The sequence below is a fragment of the Corvus kubaryi genome, unplaced genomic scaffold, assembly GCF_017639235.1.
Source record: "Corvus kubaryi isolate FWS band 111438036 unplaced genomic scaffold, C.kubaryi_AGA036_p1.0 37385, whole genome shotgun sequence".
NCBI classification, from domain to species: Eukaryota; Metazoa; Chordata; class Aves; order Passeriformes; family Corvidae; genus Corvus; species Corvus kubaryi.
This window is the reverse complement of record NW_024581127.1, coordinates 11,025,641-11,048,103: the sequence shown is the minus strand read 5'-3', so window position 1 is coordinate 11,048,103 and position 22,463 is coordinate 11,025,641. Positions and strand designations below refer to the sequence as shown.

At 40.0% G+C, this 22,463-nt stretch overlaps 1 protein-coding gene across 1 annotated transcript; it reads right to left on the bottom strand.

The window, feature by feature from the left end:
* Positions 1-1,589: 1,589 nt before the first annotated feature.
* Positions 1,590-21,665, bottom strand: RIPK2 (receptor interacting serine/threonine kinase 2). The gene is made up of 11 exons (XM_042035835.1): positions 21,422-21,665; positions 18,072-18,225; positions 16,753-16,908; positions 14,315-14,472; positions 11,216-11,265; positions 10,706-10,867; positions 8,584-8,669; positions 8,298-8,387; positions 7,370-7,475; positions 3,340-3,519; positions 1,590-2,191 (listed from the first exon to the last, which is right to left on the bottom strand). Exons 1-11 carry the CDS (start codon positions 21,610-21,612, stop codon positions 1,866-1,868), a joined length of 1,659 nt encoding a protein of 552 aa, XP_041891769.1. The 5' UTR covers positions 21,613-21,665; the 3' UTR covers positions 1,590-1,865.
* Positions 21,666-22,463: the final 798 nt, after the last annotated feature.

Sequence of the window (22,463 nt, the reverse complement as noted above, 5' to 3'; positions counted from 1 at the left end):
TGGACACACACTGAAGAAATGTTACTTTGCTACCTTGCATGACACAAACCCTTTTTGAAGCAATGGTAATAATCAACAGATGTGGCTTAAAATGTGATGTGCAGTGAAACACACAGTTCTGGCACCAAACTCCCACTGGCATGGCTGGCACCTTTCCTAAGACTTCTGCCCACTCAACATCATTAGGTCTGCTCTAGAAAAAGCACAGCTATTCATTGCACCATGGTCCTGGTTTCAGCCATCTAACTTGAATTTTACAGCCTCCAGAGAAGCAGTATAAAAGGCAAGTACCCAGTTTATGTCAAAAACTTACTTTATTAAAAACAACTTTAAACCCCTCCTATCCAATAAACCATACATTGTGTTCTTGTGATTCAGTTCAAAAAATCATAAAGATATTTTAAAAATTAAGCTGTTGCAACTAGTAATGACCACACTGAAACCTGAATCATTGAAATGGGGCAGATCTCACATCTCCATAGGTTTTGAAATAGTGATCACTTAGAATTTTTCATTTATCTGCTCCTTTTTATATGGTAATTTAGGTAGATTTCACCATTCTTGTATGTGGAGTTTGGATTTTCCCAAATTTTAGATAGTCTGAGCAGAAATTGTAATTATTTATTAGTGCCTGCAAAAATAATCTGCCTGTGCTGTACAAAAAAAGACCAGTAATTTTTTAACTAGTTTTGAAGTCACCTAGATAAAGTCACTAAGGTCTTGTGAAATGAACTGAAAAAAATACCACATACCTTTTCCTCTCAGGTGGCCCCATTTGTGCCTCAACATGTCAGCACCATCCTTCAGACAAAAAAGGACAGCAGAGAGGTTATCCGGAGAAGGTCAAGGCAGGTCATAGCAGAAGAGACCCCTGCACATTACTTCCAGCAGGGAAAGCAGGGCATGATTGATCTTTGTACATACCCAACTACTGTTCATTATGTAAATACCAAAAATAAAACTGAGTTAGAAGTTTGATCCAGCAACATGAGAAGTATTTATGGCAGATTACAAAGGTAAGGAGTGGTAGGATGGCAGATGACAAAGGCATAGCAGATGACCAAGGAAATGTTAAAGAGATATTAAGTGAGGATGCCCTTCTTTAAGTTCTTTCTGGATCTCATCCTACTATGATCTCAAAAATAGCTGAAGTGGTTATAACCACACAATGTAAAATGCTATAGCTGCAGCCCTTCTACTATATCACTTCTGAGTAGACAAGCACAATTTCCTCTTTGCCCTTGGGCTCCTCTTTGAACTAACATTCTTCTTATGCAGTGGTCTGAGGCACTTGCTCTGACAACAAAATGGGAAAAAAAATCCAAAACAAAACAATAAAAAATCCTGAAATCCTGTAAAAACTCAATGTAAATTTCCTCCCACCTACCACTCTTCCTGGGTATGTACACCAGCATGGCTTAAGGAAGAAAGTTTATTATACACACAGCAGAATAGCCCTGGAATAGAGCACGCAGATTTTTCTTCCCTCCTCTGTGGGAAAGAGCAGATGGAAGGAGATAAACAAACACGCCGTGCTGAGTTGTCTCAATCCTGTGAGGTGAAAGGAAAGGATGTGTATAAACAGCAAATATGTAAAATGGTGAACCTTTAATGTTTTTCTTTGTCATGTATAAACAAAATACTTTTACAAAATTAGTCAACAACCGTCAAGTGGTTTGGCTTTATGATTGCACTCCAACTTATTAATTGGCCACTCACCAAATGCAGGCTAGATGAACTCAGGGTCATTTCTAAAACTCTACAAGGCACAATAAAGACAAAGCTGCACATACATAAAATACTACATAGAAAAAAGAACCATGTTGGAAGAAATATTCACATGGTTTCATAAAGAAAGAATAGATTTAAAGATGCAGTCTTTGAGAATTAGATACAATGTCTGGATAAGGTTGAAGTCCTAGCTGTTTGTTATCTTTCAACTTTTGTACTATAATTCTGGCAAATTCCTCTCCTTGGCTGTCTGAAGTATCAAGCAGTTGTCGTACTTTTGATGTCCTTGTAGGTTTCGTGCTTATGAGTTCATAATCTTCTTTCATGAGTAAATATCTTGATAGAAGAGCATCCAGTGATTGATTCAAACATGCTTCAGTCATCTGATCGATGATTTCTTCTCTTTTACTTTGGATCCACTGATGAGCTACATTCTGTTGTACAGTTTCCAATACAAAATCTGAGATTGGAAAGGATTAGAAAAAAGGAAGGGATTGTAACTGTCTGTCAATAAATACTGCCACAGAACAAAAAACAAGCTGAGAAAAAGCTGTTTAAATGGTCCAATTTGACAAATTTGGTGGTTAGAGTATTTGTTCTATCTGAATCACAGAATAATTTAGGTTGGAAGGGACCCTCAAGGAGGTCATCTGGTGTAATGGCCTGCTCAAAGCTGGGCCAACTTCAAGGATCACTCAGGTTGCTCAGGGCCTTGTCCAGCTGAATTTTGAGCATCTCCAACTGATAGAAGTGGTACTTCTGCAGTCTCCATGGGCAACCTGTTCCAGTGTTCAACCCAACCTTGTACTAAAAAGAGACAGGTGGTGAATTCACTTTCCAGGGGGATTTTTATTGAAGATTACTGAAAACATCCCTGTAGTTTCCCTGGTATTTTTCTCAAGATGAGGTTTCACACAATGAAAAGGTGTTGATTCTCTTATTTCCAGAAGAGGGATAATGCAGTAGATCTTTATAAAGCTGCATGTTACTGTGTGGCCCCTCAATAAAAAAAATCTGAATAATTCATCATTAAAGTTTCTTTTTGTTAACTTTTGTGTTAACTTTTAACAGTTACTTGATGCATAGAATATAATGTAGTGGGCTCTCAACTAACACAAAGGATCATTACAGGTGAGATGCTGACACAGTTGCTGCTTCTCCCTGCCTCACCATTAGTAAATGGAAGACTGGAAAGCCTAAAAAGTGAGAAGTGACAAGCAACAAGGTGACTAACTTCGAGCCAAGTTTTTCTCCTGTTCTGCTGGACCATAGCACTACTACAACAGTAGGATATAGGAGAAATAATATGAGCAAAGGGAACAGGATAAAGAAGACCCATGGCAGCAGGAATTTGATTAAGAGGAGAGAAAAAAAGCTAGTAGCTACAGGTACCTGTACTTGGTGACATTTTACACGGGTCTTGCTTACTTTGTAATGTAAGTCTACAAGGACAGAATTACTTAATTTTGCATTCTTAATTTGCACATGTTTCGTTCTCATTTTGTTATTCTCAGGTGAATAACAGTTCTAGTTTCCATTTCACACAGACATATATTCAATGTTAGAACACTTATTGTGGGTCTTGCAATCAAACAGTGTCTGCTGTACCTGAAGGAATCGGTGATGACCGCAGCACACAGGATGAAGAACTTGAGGCATCTGAAATACTCTTGTCAGATGAGAGAATAGTAGTGTATGGATGCACAAGGACTTTGGCACTCTGAGTTATGGAGAGGTTTCCATCTGTGCTCTGGCTGCTGAGAGAGTGTAGACACCCAGAATTTCCGTCTTAGGAGAAAGAAAGGAGGAAAAGAAAAAAGAACAAGCTGTATTACTTGTGTGTTCAAATAAAATACAGCCATCAGAGACTATTCAGAGCAATTCCACCAGAGAAGTCGTAAACCAACTACTTTCACATGGTATACAAAAAGTTAGTTCTTATACTCAAATTCTGAGTACATTTATGTCCCTTATATTTTACCAGGGCCTGACTATGGGTTTGGAGTCCTGCTTTATTTTAAAGAAATACTGGGGGTATAAGTCTGGTAGATGTGAACTTTAATGAAAAAGCTCTGTTTGACAGAAAATTTTTGTAGGGACTAGAAGAACAAAATAAATCCTTTGAGTGTTTGGAGAGGTAACTAGAAGTCAGCAGGAAAGCAGACTAATTTATTTTGATGAAGTTTGCAGTGTGACAAAGGTGAAAATATTAAAATAAAGATTCAGGTGGGAGAAAAGGACATGAAGAGCATTGGGAGAATTAAACATTCAGTGGGATGCCAATGGAAGCTTTTTGTAGTCCATCAAAACTGGGTATTTCAGGAAAGCTTCATGTAAACTTCTGCAAAGTAAAAAGGATTTCTGTCAGGTGGAAAGTTTAACAGTTTCTAGGTTTAGGATTTTTTATAGTACGAAAAGGATGAGAGTTATGAAAACAGCAGTAGGAATGACTCAAGGAAGAGATAGCAAACAGCTGATGAGAGATGAACTACAGGCCATGTGCCTAACTCTGTAAATAGCTTTCATTAGACTTTTACAGTGTCTCTTGATAAAGACACGATAACTAAGATGTTAACTAAGAACCACAGATGCAAGAATTCAGATGAGCATCTAAAGACACAATGAGGTAGCCCCATGGACAACTCGAGATTACCTGTCCAATGGGGAAATATGAGGGTGAATTCCCAGCTCTTTGTTGACCTGTAGAAGAATATGTAAGTACACGGAGCAGGAATAGGAAAATGTGGAAGAAACTCCATTCTCAGTATTTTAAAAATGGTGGACTAGAAATCATAGTAACTAGTATTTTATTTCATGAACAAGAGAGTGTGTTGGGCAGAGCTATGTAGTGTGAAGCAGCAGATATTATCTACTGCATGAAAAAAAGGGATTAGGAGACAATCACCGTGAGTGAAAGATCATTTCAGAAAAGTATTTCAAGCAGCTGTGCTAGGATGGATTGTTATACATTTTTAGGCACACATATTTAATTTAATAACGTAAAGACAAAACTACTAGGGTTGTACTGGTATGAGAAAATGACCTTGACCAGTGTCCAAAGCATAAAAAATATAATCATAAAATCACACAATCGTTTCGGTTGGAAAGACCCTTGAGATCAGAGACCAGCACTGCAAAGTCCACCACTATACCATGTCCTGGTGCCACATCTACACATCTTTCAAATACCTCTAGGGCTGGTGACTCAACCACTTCCCTGGGTAGCCTGTTCCAAAGCTTGACAACTCTTTCAATGAAGAAATTTTTCCTGATATCCAATCTGAACGTCCCCTGGCACAACTCAAGGCCATTTCCTCTCATCGTATTGCTTGCTGCTATTGCTTGTCAGGTAAGAGGCCCCCACCTGGCCACAATCTCCTCTCAGGTAGTTGCAGAGAACAAGGTCTCCTCTGAGCCTCCTTTTCTCCAGGCTAAACAATCCCAGTTCCATCAAAAAAAAAATTGCTAATGAGAGTTATTCAGATGTTATTCAGAAAAATACAGGTTGACTCAAGTTACTCAAAAAGAACCTCAGTGACCTAGAAGACCTGAGTAACAGAGGCGGAAATTCAGAAGGAAAAATATGAGATCTAGACTTTCTGTTTCAAGCTGGGGCTAATGACTGGAAATGAGATGAGGAATAAAAACAACCCCTAAGTAGATTATTCTGTAATGAAGGACCTTGTGAGAAAGGAAAATAAAATTCTACGGTATACTATGTAAAGGGGACTTTGTAGACAAAAAAAAGTTTTTCATGTCTTTCATACTACTAAGTAGCCTTAGTTCAATGACTTAAGTTAGGACATGCACCAGGAGGCCAAATTAGGATACCAGGAGAATAAAGAAGTTTATTTTACAAAGGGATTTCAGAAGAGTGCATTCTGTTCATCTAGCAAAACAAAGTATATTAAAGGATTACTCTCTGTATCAAAAATGAAACGGGGAGAGGTAAAAGAGCTATTTCAAGAAATAACCAAGAAAAGCTGGATAGGGAAGGGGAAAAAAAAAGGAAAGATGAAAAGAAAGGCTTAAGGGTAGAAGAAAAGTCTTAACTCTGAAGAATCAATTTTCTGAAAAAGCATTCTAACTGTACACAGAGAAAAAACAAATCAGCTAGAATCTACAGTCATTAACTTCTGCCTTGGTGCCGTGCCAAACTCCTCTCTTGCTAACAGCTAACTGGAATTGAATTTTCACCTGAAACAATTGCATCTGAGTTTGAAAAGCAAAAGGAATATCAGTTTTTCTTCCTACTACAAGACTACCTGATGCAGCTATTGGCAAAGTAATAACAAATGCTTCTGCAGTAGGGTTTTGTAGGCACTATTTTCACAAGCTTTACAGTATCCACACATAAACACAATAAAGTCTAAGCAATGACTCTATAAAATGACCACCAGCTGATCAGTCAGATTAATTGTACCAACAAATTTTCATTGATGCCCTCCACAGCAAGACACAACAATTTATAACAGGAACCAGCAGCAAGAAAGGCTGGTATTTACCATTATCTTATGTGACTACACTTACAGTCCATGCTCATGTTCAAACTAATACTCCATGTTCTAAAATTCATCACAACATACTTATTAAGCTTGGTAAATATGAGTTAATCTTAATCTCTGAGGTTTTTATGCTGTATAGATAAATGCTCTAGTTGAGGCACAGACCAAGTACCCTGCACTTGCTTTCTGCCATTTTCTCCAGTAACTGAAAGTCCTTAAAACTGAAAGTCCCACAATTTATTTTCCCAAATTCCTCCTGTATTTGTATCTTTCTAGTACACAGAGTAGAAGGTCAAAATTGTGTATGTGTTCAAACATAAGCTGAAACTGCCTGTGCTCTCCTACCTCGACCCAGAGTATGTCAGGTTTTGCAGCACCTCAGAATACTTTTTGATGTCCTTATCTTATAGCAGTGAAGTCAATAGTCTTGTCTGCTTTCATACTCCTGGTCCCTGCAATGCCAGAGGACACTCCATTTCTTTGAAATATTCTTGCATTCAGTCAGGGGAAGAAACTTAAATGCAGTTTTAGTTTCACAACTGGGTGAAATCATTCCACCTGGGTCCCATTGCATTTTTCTGGCTTCTGACGCCAGCAAAACCTCAAAACTGAGTTTTCTCAGGGAATTTTGCCAACATTTACTCATAAAAGAGGACAGCTACAAAAGGTCTGTGCAAATACTTTTGCAAGGCAATCTATTAATGCCATTTTTATTTATTGAATTCAAAATGATCTAGAGGTCAGGCTGTATTGGAAACTTTGAGTTTACTCGGTTTCTAGAATGCCTTAAAATGTGTAGCCTTTTTATATTCAGAAGTAGCTCACAAATTAAAAAAAAAAAAAAAAAGCAGTTAACTAAACTGCCTGGAGTCTGAAGGGACAAGTAACTGTTACCTCTGCACTCACAACTCTGAGCAGGAAAACTGAACCTGTGAGCTGTAGAGATTTCTCACGTGACAGGAACAGAAAATCAGAGCTTAAAAAAATGCTTGTTTTTTACCCAGAGCACAAAGTTTACAAAAGACATTTCTTTCTGACATAGAGTGACCCAACTTTCTACTACACAAATGCAATGTCACAGTGGGAATGTAAAGCTGCAATAACAAATTTACACAAAATCAAGAGTATCTCACCTGATGAGAGGATATTACACTGGGGAATAGACTTGAGTTTTGATATATCTGGAGAGATGCTCCGAAGTGGAAGTGCATCACACTGTATGGAGCTAGAATATGCTGGCTGAAAGAAATCCAGTTGTATATTGAACAGGCACACTAAACAAATATGAAGTTGCAATTTTTTACAGAGAACCTTCCTGTCACCGTGTTTTCCCTGCTATCTAAATGCTAAATAGCACAATTAAAATACGGTAAAATCAGAAGAAATTACATGATCACGATACTTGTATTTTTCTAAAGATGAAAGCAATTTTGTATACAAAAACCAAAAGCAGCAGCATTAAGAATCAAAATACAAAATATATCTGTACGGTCCTATATAAGCAAGCTCCGTGGAGGTGTAAGGGAGCAGTAGACAATCTCTTACTATTGGCAGGCATTGTGTGCTGCATTCCTCCTTGAGGGGATCACAGACTCACAGGATACACGGAGTGGGAAGGGACCCATCATGATCATCAAGTCCAACGCCTGGCCCTGCACAGCACCATCCCCAAGAATCACACCACATGCCCAAGAGCATTGTCCAAACACTTCTTAAACTCTGCCAGGCTTGGTGCTGTGACCACTTCCCTGGGGAGCCTGTTCCAGTGCCTGATCTCCCTCTGAGTGAAGAACCTTTTCCTAATATCCAATCTAAACCCCCCCTGGCACAGCTTCATGCCATATTTAGACCTTTCCTGTATTTAGATACCCTTCTAATTTCTGCATACCCACCCTTTACTTCACATACATGGCTTTGCATTTGTTACACCCTGGCTCAAGTAATGCATTTTATGCCTTTCCTGACTGCACAGGTAAGTAAAGTGCAGAACAACCTCCCTTACCACGTTAACCTTCCTTTAAGCTCTCAGGATGCTGAATACCAAATGCAACATGTATTTACCTTGTCGGGATTCAGAGGTATATTTAGAGATATCTGCTCCACGTTTGCTTTCTTTCCACTCTTGTAAATACATTGTGATTCATATACTGACTGGAAGAGAAATATTTAACTGTATTAAATTTCTGCTGTAAGACAAGATGACAGCCCTGTACAAACACGTTTCAACCAGATACAAGACTAGACAAAGGAGCCTGAGGAGAAATGACAAAGGAGATTACACTTCTTTTAGCAAGTGAAAGTTACCAACTTATTTGACCGATTCATGACTGTAACAAAAGATACTTACCTTTGATCTCCTTAACAGAATTACTGCTTCTAGCATAGCTATTTCATCAAATGTTCGCAGAACTGGCTCCAGGTCTATTAAACATCCTAAACAAGGGAAGAGTACTTGGTGAATAGTTTGAAGTGGAAATCAAGGTGTCATTTTACTAAAGTGTCTTTCTTACATTTAAGAAAATAATTCGTCTATTGACACGTATCAAACCACTTATGCTGCTAAAGCAGAATCTGCTTGCTTCTATTAGAACAGTTCACACCACCAAAAGAAACCTTGATCTGATCTGGCCACATGATCATTGTGTGTCAAAAGAGATCCAGGGCTGGGCTGAACTGCAGGTCTTGCATTCATGGAATGGAGAGATTGGTGAGTTTGCTGTGTTTCAAGGCAGACCCATCCAGCCTGATGAGCTGAATGGGACCAAACACCATAAGATCTCAGAGTGGGTTGTTATCATCCCACTCCAGAGGAGGCGTTGAAGATTTATACCAGAAAAATAAACAAACACACAGCAACATCCAGAATACATGCTTAAGGCATGAGGAAGGGCCAGAGAAGATGGGGTAGTCAAGGCACTGACCTGTCACAGCCAGTGAAACCAAATGACACTGGCCTCACTCTCACCAAATGCAGCAGGTCTCCCTCACACAGGGAGGCACAAAACAGTCCAATAAGCCAACAACCACCTGTGCTATGCTCCCTTGTTTTCCAGTGCTTTGAAGTTTATAATACTAAATATTTCATGTTTTGAGATGATTTTATTATAAAAATAGTTCTTTGAAACTGTGCTCAGACAAACAGGAAAGTATGACAGCGTATCACAATTGTACTGTTTTTCTGTGAACTCCATGGATTCAGGAAAACTGATTTACCATACTAGCAACTCATCACATGGCATCCTTATTAATATATTCTTATATTTTTATTACAATTTTACCACTATTCTTCCACATGAACTTTTTTTTACACTAGCATCTTCAAGACATACATTCAACTCTGGGAGTTTTCCAAGTTTGGCAGGCCATTTTCCACACTGAAATACCAGCATGGTCAATTTTTGTTGATTTTATTTAAACTGTAGGTACACACTCCAAGTACACACAGAAAGATGGTGATAAGCAGTCTTGATCCTTTGTTTGTAAGATGAACAGACAGGTTAGATGAGCTTTTGCATTTAAAGCTTATTTAACAAAAAGGGTGTTCGGGTGCTTTTGTGCTTGTGTGTCTGTGCCAGTGTCCCTGTGCTATGGTAATTGCTTAAGTTCCCCATCAGGGAGCTTTACTTCCCTTCATTTTGCAACAGTTTCGCAACTTCTTCTTTCTTATTACCATAGTAAAATAGAGGCAAAAGCGATGCGTTTTTTTTTTCAAAGACCATCTCACTACAGACAGGGCACTAAGAAGAAAATCCAAGTTAGCTCACACCGTAGTACATATCCCAAATAATTTTCCCTTCAGTGTGACCATACCCTTAAATTGCCTTTTTTTTTTTTTTTTGTTAATTGGCATAGGAAAAGAAGAATACATATGGAAATAACATGATGTGTCTGTTCTTTTTGATTTTAGAAAATACTGTATTTCCTTGCTTGGAAAAAAAAAAATCCAGTTCTTGCTTGATAAAGGAGATGGAACAATAAAAGATAAAGTGTCAGTGAAAGATTTACACTGAGATGCAAATACAAGTTGAAGTCACTACAACTTATCTGATATGCAGTGGTTCACTGGTGTTGGTTGTGTGCTCATAAATCTCATAGTACTCATTTTATACTTCACTTCTCCCACCTCCCCTTACAAACCCCTAATTATCTTCAACAATAAACAAAAAACTCCAAACACAAGTAGTTAAACAAAGCATGCTGCTTTTTAACAGGTAAATTAAAAGATGGTAAATGCAAAAAACTCCAATAACCAACCTGGTTTTATGGTGCACACATAATTCCCTTCATAGAAGTTTGTTTACAGACATGAAGGAAGCAGCCAAGCACCTTGTCATAACCAACAGAACTGAGCACATGTATCTCCTGACATTTTTAACACTTCCCTTTCGTGACTATAACCTTGGTCTGTAAGTACCATGATCAACAGGAATCTGGCAGTTTAAAAATCTCATTATGCAAGGTGAACTCACTTAAGAACGATGGTCTTTCATCTGGGTTTTGTGCCCATCCACTTTCCATCAATCTTATGATAAGCCCTCGATGAGGAATGTCCATTGACAGACTTCCTTCACTCAAGTCTAGTCGCTGTCCTTGTGACACGCTGTACATTATCTGCAAGGGGTTTATAACTTCTGTCAAAACAGACATTGTGAAGCCATTAGAAATATATGCAATATAAAGAGCTTACTATATAGGACGAGTAATTCGGTTTGTAGACATAGAATTTACAGCTCATCAAAATAAGGTTATGTTTCTTTTTTAATTAATGAAAAATTATTCTTAATTTAGGAAACAACAGTGTAATTAAAAAAGAAGATGATACTAAAAAAAGAGTCTGATTTGAAAAGTATTTCAAAGAGTTCTTCAACAAGCTTACAAGTTGAATTATTAGAAAGTAACCCCTAAAATGAAGTCCCCAGTTTCAGGTTTAACCTCTAGGTAAGGCAGGAAAAATAAGTTAACAAAAGACATGGCCTTACCTTCAAATGGCTGTTTCCTTGACATCACTTCCCACATGATAACTGCATAACTGTTTACAGTATAGAAAGTACAGAAGGTGTTATTTTAGACTGCCAACACTTAATAACACAATATGCTCAGCTTTATATTTTTTTTAAAACATTCTGGTAAAATGGTCCTGCAAGCACACAGGGGACTGACTATAGCTAACTAAAATGATGACATGAATATGTGAGAACTAGAGCGTGACTTCAGCTAGAACTAGTTAATACTATTAAGTACAGAAAAAGATCCATGGCATATAAACTCCTATTCCAAATCTGTATCAACCTGGCTCTGCTAATACATTATAAATTATATACATGGAGTTTCAATCTCAGCACACAAATTGAAGTGAGCCCCAGACAGCCAACTGCTCTGTCCTAATTGCAATACTCTGGCACCTTCCTAGTACGGTCTGACACTCCTTGACATTCCCAAGGAAAGCTGGGTATTAGCAGGGAGGATGGCTTGGACCCACAGCTCTGTCCCAACACAGTGTCACAGAGACAGGTAACATACAAACTTGCGCTTGGGATGCCCACTCCAGCTTCCTCCCCACCCCCCCAATATATGCTTTCAACATATACAATCTCCATAGGGAGAGATGTCACTTACACACAGCATTCACTTTCCAAAAGAGACTCTTGGGAAGACTACTCTGAAGTAACGCCAGGAGAATGAACACACATGTGCTTACTCAAACCAGTGACCTTCTTTTCTGTTCACGCCAACATGAATGGCAAGTGGTTGAGTGAGTACAAACTTGCCCCATCTTTAGTAAACTAGCTAACTCTCTTCAGCCATCAGGATATACTAAAAGTATAAGAGATAACTTTAAACAACTCTGTAATTTAAATAAGGTTAGACGATTTCATTTAAAAGCAGCACTGAATTCTCAGTCCTTCTCTCCAATTTTTCCTCACATACTCTACCATATCTGAATGAAGCTCTATTCCATGAATTATCCCAAAAGGTCCTAGCACTGTATTCAAGTATCTGGTTCCACTATTCGGATTTAGAAAAGACAATCCAGGCTAAAGCTTCAGTGCTTCCATAACTTCATGCAAAGTGCTGACAAGTGTGTATTTCCATGCTTTCAGTCCAAGTCTTTATAAGTGCTGTGACAGTGTCATTCCAGGAAATAATCACCATGATCAGTTGCTGTTAAGGCTTGCTCCACCCTTGATACGAACGCACTGAGCTTCCTTCCTGCATCACTAAGAAGTACCACATTTTGCATACAGGTTACCTTTAACTGCCTTAGAGAACTGTACCATCCGACAGCTACCAAGTAAGAATTCAAAAAAATGAAGTAAGAAACAAATAACTGATGCTTAAAATCAAATCATATAAATTGAGTTTTCCTAACTATTTATTCCGTTTACATCTTAACATTCTTCAATAATAAAATTTATTCATGTAGCTTTTAAGAAAAGCAGTCCTCCCTGTTAGAAAGTCTGCTTTTGATGTATTCCTGATAAATCCATGCAGGCTGATTTTTTTGGTAAAACAAATCATCCCTTTTGTAGAAGTTAATGCTGCTTGACTGTTGTTTAAACAATTTGTTTTTTTAAGAAAGATCCTTCCTCACAAATTAGCTTCAGTATCTCAACAACACTCAGCTGTGATCAATTAATTAGACAGCCAGAAAATATCCAAATACTTAATAATATCTTTCATTCAGTTTGGAATCTCTCTACCATTAAAGACTATTTCCTCAGTTCTACAACACTGCAGCATTCCCCTTTACACTACTCCTGCTTTCCTTTCTTATTGCTGCTTTGTAGCATCCCCTTCTGACTGCGAGCACAGATCCTCCTGTGTGGTCTTTCTGGTGGTCCTTCACTGTCTCTGCACCTTCATGTCTTTCTGCCTTGGACATCTCTTTTTCCAATGCTGTCTCAGTTTCTCTTCTTTCTTCTCACATAATCTCTTTCCTTCCTGATTTATCTGTTTTGTACACCCTTCTACTGATGTGTTTTCTTATTTTCTCCCATTTGGTTGTTATTCCTCTGAAAATATTATTTTCTTTCTAACAAACATTTGTCTTCTTCATCTCCACCCACTCATTAAGCTGCCAGTCACCCTTTCTTCCCTCTTAATACACTATTTTTTCTTTTCAATGTTTTCCTTATCCACATCTTCTCATCAAAGGGTAAGGAGAGCAGGTATGTTGTCATCTGTATTTTTTGGACAGGAATGTCAAGGAACTTCATGTGCTTCTTAAGGGTAAGGGATAATTAAGGGAACTAGTGGTCTCCCTGGAAGTCAGTAGGACCCTGTGAGACTGAGTCATCTCTCACCAAGATACAGCCATGTCAGAGATCAGTGAAGGTAAAGGTGGTAGACTGCACCAGAGTGATGGACTTTGTCCCAGCGATTGGCCAGTTCATGCCTCCTCAATCTTCCTTTACATATGGTAATTCCTCCCAAAATCCTTCAAGTAATCTCTGAGCTCTCCAAACCATTTCAGATCATCCAATCGTAACTCCAATATCCTCAGAGCAATTTCCTTTTGTTATATGGGTCACCATCACTCTATTTACTACTCTATTACTTGTACTCAGGACTGCCCAACACAAAACTACCACAACTTTCATAAAGCAAATCATTCCTTAAGGAGATTCTTATAACTACTTTCTCCAACCCCACTATCCTGTTTTTATCTACCTCCTTTCCAAAAATACATTTTCTTCTTTCCCCCAAGCACATTCTGAAAATTATGTTACTTGATTACACATAGTACAAGAGTATATGCATTGACTTAATGGTGTGAATGGCTTTCTTCTTTCCCTACACTGTCTGTACATGTATGCTCATTCACAGAAACCAGTCTCCCCTACCTATTTCTGTAGTCTCAGCTTAATTTTGGAGCATTACACCTGTCACAGCACAAAATAAGTGAGTCACTAAATCCAGCTATCGCTCAATTCTTTACTTCCCCATTCATTTTGCCTATACAACTATGATATTATCACTGAAAATAATAAAATTGATGAGAATATGTTAAAATCTAAGTTCAGTAAATCCAATCTGAGTTTAGATTTCAAACCCCACCAGAGAACAACAGGAGTTACCTGTAGATATCATGTTTCACACTTGCCCGGGTTTTCTGAGTGGGGTTGTAATCCTCAGGTGGCATGTAGATAATTGTCCCTCCTTCCGGCAGAGAGGATTCACTTCGTGATTGCGACATGGATATGACACGCCATTTGGACATGCCAAAATCTGCAATCTGCAAAGGTCAAATCAGTTGCTCTCAGAAGAAAAACTGGATTTATCTGCTGACAGTTGTTAGAAATTCTTGAAATATGCCCAGAAGAAGGGATCACCCAAAGCTCTTAACCTGACACACAAAAGGTATGTGGTTCACCTAGCAACAGGAAACATCCACTCCAGTCCATGAAGCATTCCCAGGTCATGACTCATGCTGTCCCTATAGCACTCCCCTATCCTATTCTTTTAAGGAAGGACTCATGTACACTATGGCTGAGGAATCTGCTGTAGCTAGCTGTGCCACATGAAGAAAATCACTTCCTTGTGCTAAAAAAAGCAAACAAAAAATCACTGATCACTTGTAGCTCCCTGGTTGTGAAGAAAGAACAAGTTTAGTATAAATCATAATAGCTGTGCAGAACTCAGCTTGCCAATATCCCGAGGCACTTCCCCTCACAAAAAAATTTTAGGGCACTTCACCTCTCTTCCAAAGCGATGACATATTAATCTTGAATGAATAAATTTGATATTCTGAAATTCTGTGCTGCAAAAAGTTGCTGAGTATTTTCTTTACTATGCACGCTGGGGCCTTGCTCCTTTCTACAGGATACAGTTCATCTACATGAAGAAGTAACTGACTTCAGTTTACATCCTCAGACATCCATGAGCCAGGGTGCCAGAAGTCAGATTAGGTTATGGCTAGAGAGATAAACATTTAGCAGAATACACTTGCTGGCTGAGTTGCAGTGTCTGGCATACATGGGAGACAGATAAGCAGCCAGCTACCAGCTCTGCACTTGTCCAGTACTTGCATAATAGCAAATATTTTCAACAAAGAAGCCTGTGCAAGGCAACAAAGGTAACAGAAACAAGCTTTCTGAAGAGCATACATCCAAATCCACAATGACCTTTCTTCTCTACAACTCACTCTCATCAAGTCTTCCTCATTGTAACTGGTCTTAACTCTTGCTCATTCAGTAGATCAGGGACAGCCAGAAACACTCTGTGAATGGTGTTACTTTTACACATATGCAATATTTCTTCTATTTGGCATGCATTATAACCTTGTTTGCATTTCCTGTCAACTGTACTAATTTAGAGAATCTTGCTTCACTAAAAACCCTAAGGACACTCCTTATAGGAGGCAGGGCAGGTATGCAAGAGTTAACCTCTTCCCTTCAACTGCCTCAGCAAACAAACTGTTCAGATGTGGTCAGGCAGAGCACCAGGCCACACCAAAGCTGTTAGGGATTAAAAAGAGTGAATAAAAAAATGACTTGGACCAGTTCCCTGATCAGGTTTGTCAGGAAGCTCGAGAGATGGCAATACCAGCACAACTGAGTGGGAGAAAGTATGACCTGCTGAGGGTGTGAGCGGAGACAAAGCCACGTGAGGCACTTTGCTGCCAAGAAAAATTTCTGTGCAATGGAGAAAGAAGAAATCAGCAGCGGGTCTTTGCTCAAAGGACTCACAAGGAGATTCATCTTACGGTAACAACTCATCTTACGGTAACAACTCAAGCATTCACTTTTCAAGTATAAATTCAGTGCAAAGTATCTCTTATTTCCAGTTACTTGAGTAACATATTCTATCAATTATAAAAACAGAAGATCTTTTAAAAGAACATGAAAACAACAAACCCAACTCTTGCAATTATGGAAGCACCTAAACATTTTGTCAGAAGTACTTTTAGTCTCTTTTTCACATCATGGCAGTGATATTTTAAAAGGCAAAATTAAAGTTTTAAACTACTGATACTTCTGTATGTATGTTTGCTTGTTCTAAGGAGCTTCACAAAAACCACCTTCCAACAGGGTAAGATTCTGCAGGCATGTTTTTTCTGTTCTTATATTACACCAACAGAATAGATATGTCCATATTGCATGACAAGTATCAAATGGAGCCTTAACATTTGAATTTGACCTTCTGCCTATCAGAAGTAACTTGTCAGAGCATCTTGGGCAGGAACACTTTCTATTTTCTTCTCAGAAAGGGCCAGATGTAGCTACCCTTGGAATGCTAACAAAAAAGTGTCACCACTATTGAGTATCAGCTACTGCTATAGCAGAAACAGCCCAAATTCTATCTTTCTGGTCTTTTCAGATAGGTTAAATCCACAACTGATTAATACAGAGTTTTCAAAAGAAAAACTCTAAAGTTCTGTCTGCAAGGATAGAAGAAAAAGTCCACCATACAGTTACATCCGTGTGGCCACAACCTCACCCTTCCTCCTCTACAATAATGAAAACACTTTCACTCATTCAGGATGCTGAAGAACACAAGAATTAAATAACCCTACCTTTACATGAAACTCATCATCCAGCAAAATGTTCTGGGTTTTTAAGTCATGGTGCAGCAATGGAGGATTCATGTTGTGCAAATAGTTTACTCCCAAAGCAATTTCATAAAGAATGCGGAATCTCAGGCACCAGGGAATGTCAGGATATACATCTTTCTGCCAAGATAAAACCACAAAATGAGAATATCCTCTGTTCTGACCTAACAGCACACACAAAGACTTATTTTATAAGAAGAAGAAAGTGACTTGGGCATGCAGTAATCTTTCAAAACATACATTACACAAACTCCTTAAAAAACTGTAACAGAGCATTAAGACTCATTAGCTGTTAAAACAAACATTATTAAAAAATAATAATTATGCAGTGCTATGTTTCCATTTGCTAACATTCACATAATAGTTCATGACTGCTATATATGATGTTGAAAATTTGCTACATTACTCATTCACATGGAAATATGAATTACAGATGAACTTTTGCATGAAACTTGCAACCCACAATTTATGAGTCCTTCACAAAGAATGGCAATCATATCTTCAATTGACATTGGGGAATAAAAACACTGTATTGAAACTATGCACAAAATACTACCTTTATAAATAATAATACAGCAAGAAAAATGCAGTAAAACTCAACTGAAATCTTAAAAGTTGTATTGGCACTAATGCCTTTATGAAAAACACACAGTTGAGCTCTCTAAGGCACGAGATGTGTATTGATTAAAGGTGGAGAAGAGACTTCAGTGCTGTTGAGACTCAACTGCAGTAGCTTTGCATAGCAACAGTCTGTGTTCAGGCCAAGCTAATGGGAGCAACTGAGAGTTCAGCACAGGAGAATTTATTCAGAGAATAAGATCTGTTAGAAATATTCATACCTGCTTATGTTAGCAATATTTGGCTTCTATAAACTAACATCAAAATCTTATTTTTTTTTTAAATATTCAAATTCATGAAAAGAGAATCAATATTTGTATTGGCAGTACTTCAGAAAGCCAGACTGAAGCAAGCATAAGTATTTCAGAATCTAATTAGAGAACAACTGAGATTTTTAAAGTGACTGTATGTAACACTGCAACATAAAGCTAGTTATAGGTCACAACATTAAAGGAAAAAGTTTAACAAAACCTAAGTTGGCTGAGTTTAGTTGTCTTTTTGAGATACAAAAGGTCTATCTGAGCACCAAAAACTACTAGGGATAATGAGCGTCTTTTAACGTGAAATATTATAAATAAAATACTTTACTATACTAATTAAGTATGGAAATTGCAATCTACTTGAAGCAGCCAAGTATCGTATTTGAAGACCGGAAGTACACTTACCCCATGCAATAGCTGGTTTAATGACCCATTTGTCATGTATTCTGTCACTATCCCCAGAAATTCAGGCTCGTTGCAAATTCCCAAAATTGGCAGAATGTAACTAAACCTGGCTTTGTGTAATACCTCAGCTTCTTTTAAAAGATGGTTTCTATCGCTTAAAGAAAACAAGCAAACAAATAAAATACATTACCAAACCAGTACTAGGAAACTCAAAGCAAATGCTGGGTTCACTATATTCTCTGTCATTTTTATCCCTGTATGCAGTGCCACCACCTCTTCATTTCTACCATGATGTTTTGAGAACAAGACAGTGTAAGACAAATTAGAATCTGCAAATGCAAAGACAAGACAGCTTCCCTGGTTTTGTCGTACCACACAAATCTCTCTATTTCCATCACACATTTCATCCATGTTTCCAGTAAATAAGGATACAGTCAGAACTTCCAGCTTCCATCGTTCTTTGTAACCACAACGGTAACAACCAGCTGCATTTGTCCTACTTTGCTAAACATCTTCAAACCCTGAGTTTTCACTCAGGCCCAAAATTTATCTCCTACAGAGTGGAGATTTTAATACTCAGGATTCTCCAACCATTTACATTTAGTGGACTCTGATGTATGCTAAAATAATAGGGGCTAAAGGAAAGCACTTTTGAACTTCTGAAGGAAAAATTACCTATGCTTTGTTTTTGCATAAATCATTCCTTCAAACTGAGCCCCTGCTTTGAATCACTCTCTGGAAAAAACATTCCCTAGATGCACAGGAAGCAGGAATAGACCAGCCTCATCGTGTTTGGATGCCTGAATTTGACTGTGTGGATCCTCCCTGTTACCTCAAAACTCCTCATAAATGTGGATTTGATGCATCTTTACAAATTCAGACCTTGCAGCACATGGATTTGAGAACGTCAAGTTTTATTTAAGATTGAGTATGATTCTATCCCTAAAAATAGAAACTATTTGGTATGCCTTATATCTCAAATAGTCTTGAAAAAAATGGGTTTGTTGTCAGTGAGGATAGTTGGACCATGAAGCATAATTCAGCAAAAAAAAGATTTAGATCTCATACCAGTGAAGACTGGTACAGTACATGACTAGGATATTCAAATACAGGACATTTACAGCACATTTGAGATAGATCCTTTGCATATGAGCCAGTCTGACTCAGAAGCAGTAGGGCTGTGCTGGGGCCAGGGCTATGCCCATCACAATTTGCTCAGCACAGCACCGAGCTACGTGCACAGCACAGCTCTGGGGTGAGAGCCGGCTTGTGCCCATCGAGCTCAGGCCACACCCCGAAGCACTCACAGCAGTCTGGATCCATCAAGGTGGATTTAGCACTCACAAAGAAAAGGCCATCAGGATATACTGGGAAAAGAGGAAGCCTTGTGAACTAAAGCCTGCAGATCTTAACAGCAGGAAACTTTGAATTTAGATGGATATTAAATTAAGGTCCTTTGATCTATGTGATGGAAAAAGACTTATACGAAACTCTAGGAAATGACAGAAGTGAATTGGCAGCCTTTGAGAAAAGCATGGGATGGAAGATAAAACTCTATGCCTTCCTCCTTCTCTCCAGAAATGACTAGGTTTGAGGAAGCTAGGGGTTTCCCAGACAGTAAGGCACATTTGGATGGGATTCAGCTGTGGCAGGGAAACAAATTGCAACATACTGAAGTCTATTCCTGTGTCTGTCAGTCACTTCACCTTTGTCTGCTCTGTGCCAGAAGGGCACTGAGTAATGCCTGAATGAGTACATTCCCACAACAGCTTCCCGACAGGCTTTGCTCTTTGGCTCGTCACATACATATTCCGGGATGCACAGCACACATTTCCCACTTGGGCAATTAATGGCACCATGAACTCATCCCTTTTCTTGACAACACTTACAGGTTGGCATTTTATATTGCCTACTATACAACCAACAAAGCAGAGGCTTGGGTATAATGGATTTTTTTACAGCTTTCAGTATTCTGATAGCATTTCTTGGCTTTGCATGATATATGGTAGGTGACTGAATTATTTTGATTACCTCACTTGCCCTTTTAATCACAATTTCACAGGTTAGATGTCCCACTAATCCAAATTCTTGCAAGGCTAAAAATAGTATTTTGTGTTTCCTCCCAACTGAGTTCTGTGGATAAATGCTGTATTTCCAATTAACAGGGATTTCAGCAGACATTTAAATTTTTTAAAAAATTCCAAAACAAGAAAAACCCCACGACACCCACTCTGCCCCCACCCCCCAACTTATCAGAAAACACAACATAACTGAGATTCCATTTCTGGCAAGATTTCAGAGATACAGCCTGTGTATATACACACCTGGGTAAGAAGTGGTGAAAGAGCTTAAAACAACTTGTCTTATATTCTAGTATATTGGGTCACAAGACTAGAAGCCTTTCTGAGTGAAGCTATCCTACCTAAGGGCCTAAAACTAGATCAAAGAAACCTGAGGCAATAAAGCTTGAAGACACCAAGATAAGACTCAGAGTAAGGTTTACAGTCAGGCAGGCTTCAGACAGTGTAAGAAGAGGCAAATTTGCTGTGATACGTTAACAAATTGGAACTATGGGGATTGAATAAGACAGAGACGAATGAAAAAGTACAACTTGCTGTCCCCTTACATGGAGTGACAGCTCCTGTAATAAGCATGCTACCACTTGGGTACCTGGAAAATGGGGAAACCGATTGTTATATGGAAAATACCAGTTGTACAGGGGGGCCTACAAGCCTATTATTTTAAAATCAGCTTCTCTCAGTATTGTGAGATCTGGGGGGGGGAAATAATTTTGCTTTGTCTCAGAGAAGCTTATCCTGGAAGCTAGAAGCAATCTCTAGTGGATAGAACAGTATACTCCCCATTCCTCTCCCTATGTAAACACCAAATCTATAGTAATCACTGTACTTCAGCATCCTGCTGATACCTCAGCAAAATGGGTAGCAACCACCAGACCCAGCAAGAAGCCAAACTCTGTCAATCCCACCTTGAGGAGGGCTCAAGGTGCACAGTGCAGAAGAAAAAACCTCCAAAAGAAACAACGTAGCGTCTCACAGACCGAGACCGAAACCACCCGTTTACAATAATCGAAAGAGAGGAAGCTCCGGGGCCGGTCCGTGCTTTCTCTTGGCCCAAGCTGAATCATCCTCGTGGGATCCCCTTTCCCCGTGGAATTAAAGGAAGCCTGCCACCGAAACACCAGGATGTGATCCACAGACCTCAGAAAGCCACGCCGGCATCTTCGACCGGCACTTGGACGCCTTGCCGGGGGCTGGTTTAGGGAAAGGCGGGTTCAGCTCGGCCCTTCCCCCGGCGATGCCCCAAGCCGGGCCCCCTGCCCACCCCGTTACCTGTCTAGCAGCGGCCCCTGCAGGCATTTGAGGGCCACCGGGACCCTCCAGTCGGCGTGGCGGGCGGCGGACACGGTCCCGTAAGCGCCCCGGCTGATAAATCGCAAGTCCGGGAGTTTGCTGGAGGGGATGGAGGGGAGGGCGTAGCTGAGGGCGCCCGCCCGGCCCCCACCGCCATCCCCGCCGCTCATGCTCGCACTCGGCCGGGCGCAGCGCGGCCCGCAGCGCCGCTCCGCTCGCCCCGCTCGCCCCGCTTCCTCGCCTCCCCCCGCGCCTCCCCGCCCCGCCTGCTCTCCTCCTTCTACCCCGCCGACGAGCCACTTCCTCTGGGAAAGAAGCACAGTCCCACAGCTCACGGGCCGGGGAAGGCGGAGCAGGCGCGATGGGAGGAGCGAGCCGAGGGAGCGCGGTGCCCTGGAGAGCGGTGCCGGCGCAGCAGCCTCGCTCTTCGGCAGCCGCGGGAGCGCTATGGCGGGGCGCATCCCTCGGGCCATGGATGGACCATCCGTCGTCCGAAGGGGGTCCTGGTGGGGAGCATCCCGTGCGCCGGAGAGGAGGAGGCATCCCCCTCCGTCCGGGGAGCGGGCGGGTTGTGTGAGTCCTCTCTCGAAAGACGATGCAGGATGCCAGAGCCGAGCGCAGATCGCCGCAGTGAACTGTTCACTCACTGCATAGAATCATAGAATGATGTGGGTTGGAAGGGACCTTGAAGATCATCTATTCCCAACTCCTCTGCCAGGACAGGACACACCTGTCAGGCTTGCTCAGAGCCCCATCCGGTGTATACTCATTGCTCAAGCGAAGTGAGCAAAGCTTTGTCTCATGCACTTGCTTATCTCCTCCGTGTTTGTCTTAGGAAGATTTTTCAGGATAGCGGCGTTTCAAAAGGGTAATCTGGAAATTTCCAGTAAGTGCAAGTTCACCCTTGCCCCGCCTCATAGCGAGCTGCCTGATACGCTGATGTATTTATGAGAGCTTTGTGTGAGGGTTGCGCAGGAAGGTTTTGTAAGGCCTGTTCACCAAGCCAAGTTCTCAATAACAA